The following is a 4,103-nucleotide window of genomic DNA, read 5'->3' as shown; positions in this document are numbered from 1 at the left end:
TGCTGAGCATGACGCCATATGGTGTGGGATATCCCTTTGGTCAGTTGGGGTCAGCTGTCCCGGCTGTGTCCCCTCCCAGCTTCTTGTGTCCCCCCAGCCTGCTCGCTGGTGGGGTGGGGTGAGAAGCAGAAAAGGCCTTGACTCAGTGTCAGCACTGCTCAGCAATAGCTAAAACATCCCTGTATATTATCAACACTGTTTCCAGCACAAATCCACACCATAGCCCCACACTAGCTACTGTGAAGAAAATTTACTCTACTCCAGCCAAAACCAGCATACTGGTAATCTGGGATTCTGTGCTTGTCTGCTTAGGCACAGACATGGTCCTTCTTCTTGTCCCCATTCTTGTATATTTGAATCATACAAACAGAAATGCATGTAACCATTTATCCCCATGATTTCACAGGGATCTGCCAATACTGGTTTCTAGCCAAGACAAATCTTTTTTTCTTTCAAGTTTCAAAGAAAACCGAATATTCACATTTGCCCTCCGCCTTCATATTACCATGCTGTTTCAAGTAAACAACAGTGCAGCATCAGGGGTGCAATTTTATCTTCCTAAATTACTTTTTTCTAGGGTATCTCACCATATGGGCAGCCTAATCTGTCGCTCCTAGGCTGAGCTCTTTCTGCGTGGCTGGGATCCAGACAACGTTAGGAGGCATCCTGAAGCCAGCTACTTTCTAGGTGCTTTTTGCTGAAAGGAGGTTGTAGCGAGGTGGGTGTCAGTCTCTTCTCCCAAGTAACTAGCGATAGGACAAGAGGAAACAGCCTCAGGGGAGGTTTAGATTGGATATTAGGAAAAATTTCTTCACCAAAAGGGTTGTCGCGTTGGAACAGGCTGCCCAGGGAAGTGGTTGAGTCACCATCCTTGGAGGTATTTGAAAGACGTGTAGGCACATGGTTTAGTAGTGGACTTGGCAGTGCTAGGTTAACGGTTGGACTCAATGATCTTAAAGGTCTTTTCCAACCTAAACCATTCTATGATAATCCGTGTAGTTCTTTGCAACCATTTACTTTGGAGCTCTTAGGTGTATAACACTCTTTTTCCCAGTGCATGAGTCAACTGACGTGTGGTTTTGCAAGTGGACGATGTGACAGGAGTTGTGGTTCATTGACTTCTGCTAGCGACAACTTTGCCTAGATTGAGGAGGTTTCCATTTTTGACATCTCGGAGACATCATGCCTGGGAGCAGAGGACAGGGGAGCACAGTCCCAGTGGCAGCTGTTGCTTTTGGTGGTAGGATGCTTTTAGCTGTCTTAATGCCAATAGAGTAGTCCAGAAATGGTACTGAGACCTCCTGCTGTGGGGAGGCAGGACCACCGCAGCCCTCATCTGCTGGTGAAGGCCTGATCCAGGGGTGACTGCCCAGTTCCTGCCCCAAGACCGGTGGAGGCTCTGTCATGGCACCCGTGTCCAGTAAGGGTAGTGATTTATCACTGAGGTGGCGAAGGGGGTGCAAACCCAGCCTGCCGAACAGGAGCCCCACCACCTTTCTTTGCTCCCTGTTTGCATGAGAAATGACGTATCCAGGCACGTCCTCAGCTGCTGGTTTCTTATCTCAGCAGCTGTGGCATGAAGCAGCTGCTGTTACATGAGGGCACATCTGCCGTGGCCTCTGGTCATCCTCCAGCCTTTGTTGTGTGCACAAATACCAAGAGCAGTGGTTTTCTACATGCGTGCTGTAGCCTTTTTTGTGTAATAATGTGTAAACACAAATAAAATATTCATAAAATAAATATAAATATTTAAATAAAAAAGAGCTTAAGAATCTCATACAGCTTTTCGGTGCCTTGTGGAGATCACCTTAGTCTGAGGGATCCCCATCTGGATCTGGGCAGCTGGCAGCCCACGGGCTGCAGGAACACAGCTGTGGGCCAGCCTGGGGGAGGAATCTTGGGGGGCAGAGGTGTTGCACAAGCCAGGACAGGCTTCCCCATGATGATAACGGCAGCACTGTGTGCCCCAAACCCTGGCGCTTTGCACCTGCCTGCAAAATGGTACGTTTCAGTTCAGGATTTTGGCATCTAAACAGGACCTTACCTCAGACATTGCTCAGGAGAAGTTTAATTGCTGTATTTTGAGTTGTAAAATAAGAAGAAAAAACAAAACCAAAAAAATTTGTGTAATGCCTTTTGTGACAAGCAACTAATTGAAAGCTCTTTGCTGGCACACACATGGGATGCAAATACACCTGTGCAGACAAAGACAGCATTGCTGGCAGTGTGTGAGCAGAAGGCAGCACAGAGCTTTACCTCCAGGGACACCGATGCTGTGCAGCTTCTGATCCTGGGGGCTCTGGGATCTGTGTTTGATGAAATCTTTACTCCAAAGTTGGAAGAAAGCTGGGAAAACCTGTTGAGACAAGGTGCTTTGGTCTCTGGTGTAGGAATGAATTTCTTCAGACAAATACAGTATTTGCACAGATGCTGCCTTAATCTCAGTCACCCTGTGCAAATAGCAAATTAATTCTGGTTCTGACGGCTGCCTCGGTATATTTAATTCTTTCCGTACCTGAGCACTTGCTATCCCACCTTCTGAGAAACCATAACAAGATGCATAGCTGACTTTTTGAAATATGAAAGAACTGAACAAAACACTGGGAATTGCCTACCTCCTTTGAGCCACCTGATATTTGCAGAATTTTGTTTCAACAGTTTGTTGTTTTAATGTCCCTAAAAAGGATGTGCACATACATACTTTGCACAAAAATAAGTTATTAACAACTGCCTCGCACATGCTTTTGGTGCGTGAGAAAGGATGCTCAGAAAAAGGATTGTGGTAAAATTTTCTGTTTTCCCTAGCTGCATTTACTTATTTTCCCCTGACTTTCCTGCTTGAGAAGACTGTTGGAGATTCCTGCTTCCTACCTTTCTGTCAGACTCTTAATTAGCAGGAGCATGCAGTCCGCGCAGCTGGGGCTTTGATGCCTTGCTCACTATCGTCTCCCACTCAGAAGATTTCCATTCATTCCAAATTGGTACCCAGCCCAAAGCCCTGGCCTCCCCCCGAGACCCTCAGCACGTCTACAGGACTCCAGTTTAGTATTTACTGGAAGAGATGCACTGATGCTCCCTCGCTAGACCTACAGGCTGCTGGTTGGAGCCATAAGGGAACAGGAGGAAGAATTAGCCTGTGTGTTTATGTGGCTGTACTCCAGTAAATATTTTGATGCATCTGCTGCCAGCTCTGGTCTGAGGGAATCTACCTAGCATTTAAATTTTGATGGGGAGCTGTTTTGAATAATAACAGTGCAGCCGGCTGTGAGTCAGTGCATGTGTGTTGACTTAAAAAAAAAAAAAACCCTCAAAGCTTAACGCTTGCTGAACGCTGAGCTGCAGTGCTTTGCTTTTTCCCTCCTCCTTTCTTCTTTTCTTTCGTCTCTTGACTTCCTCTGTTTTGTTTTGTTCTTGGGGGCATTTCACATAGATTTTGTTCACTGGTGGGGGGGGGTGTGTGTGTGAGAAGAATTAAAAAAAAAAACAAAACCAACAACCAAAATAAATCCTCCCCAAAAACTCACAAGTAGCTTTTGCAATGGGTGCTGTAATGGGTACGTTCTCTTCTCTACAAACGAAACAAAGACGACCATCAAAAGGTAAGACCTCCTGTTTTGCTTTTCCTCTCCTTTCTGTATATTTGCTAGGAGAGAAATTTATATTGGGAAGGGAGGAGAAAATGAACATGTGCAAGTAACCCAGCAATGTTTATGTGAGGTGTAATTTGTAGAGGAGAGTGGGATGCAAGGTGGTGGAGGAAACGTGTGGGCATGAGGAAATTGCTGTGGAGGGTCTTGGGGGGTGAAAAGCACCTGAAATATTGTAATCCTTCATACAGGCGTGTATGAGAAGGAGAAACTCAGTGGCTCCATAGGCAGAGCACTTGCAGAAGAGACCTGTTTATTCCCAAATCCCATGCTTTGTAAACGCTTGGAGGAGGGAATAAAATGTTAGATACACAGCAAATTCTTCCCAATACCTTGTGGTTTCTTTCTCAGAAAGTATTGTTAGCGCAGTGTTGCATATTCAGTAATTATTCAGTAATCCACACCGAGCGTGCCGTACTAATAATGTGATAAGGTGGGGGGGGGGGGGGTGGCGGG

General features: G+C 45.9%; 1 protein-coding gene across 2 annotated transcripts in view; it reads left to right on the top strand.

The window, feature by feature from the left end:
• Positions 1 to 3,538: 3,538 nt before the first annotated feature.
• KCNIP1 (Kv channel interacting protein 1) overlaps positions 3,539 to 4,103 on the top strand; it is a 287,991-nt gene continuing 287,426 nt past the window's right edge. For both annotated transcript variants that reach the window (XM_009330022.1, XM_009330021.1), the window contains exon 1: positions 3,539 to 3,599. In XM_009330022.1, coding sequence (XP_009328297.1) covers positions 3,539 to 3,599 — 61 coding nt within the window. The remainder of the gene's footprint in view (positions 3,600 to 4,103) is intronic.

The sequence above is a fragment of the Pygoscelis adeliae genome, unplaced genomic scaffold, assembly GCF_000699105.1.
Source record: "Pygoscelis adeliae isolate BGI_AS28 unplaced genomic scaffold, ASM69910v1 Scaffold248, whole genome shotgun sequence".
In the NCBI taxonomy this organism is placed as follows: domain Eukaryota; kingdom Metazoa; phylum Chordata; class Aves; order Sphenisciformes; family Spheniscidae; genus Pygoscelis; species Pygoscelis adeliae.
The sequence above is the reverse complement of the archived record's forward strand: the minus strand, read 5'-3'. Positions and strand labels throughout refer to the sequence as shown.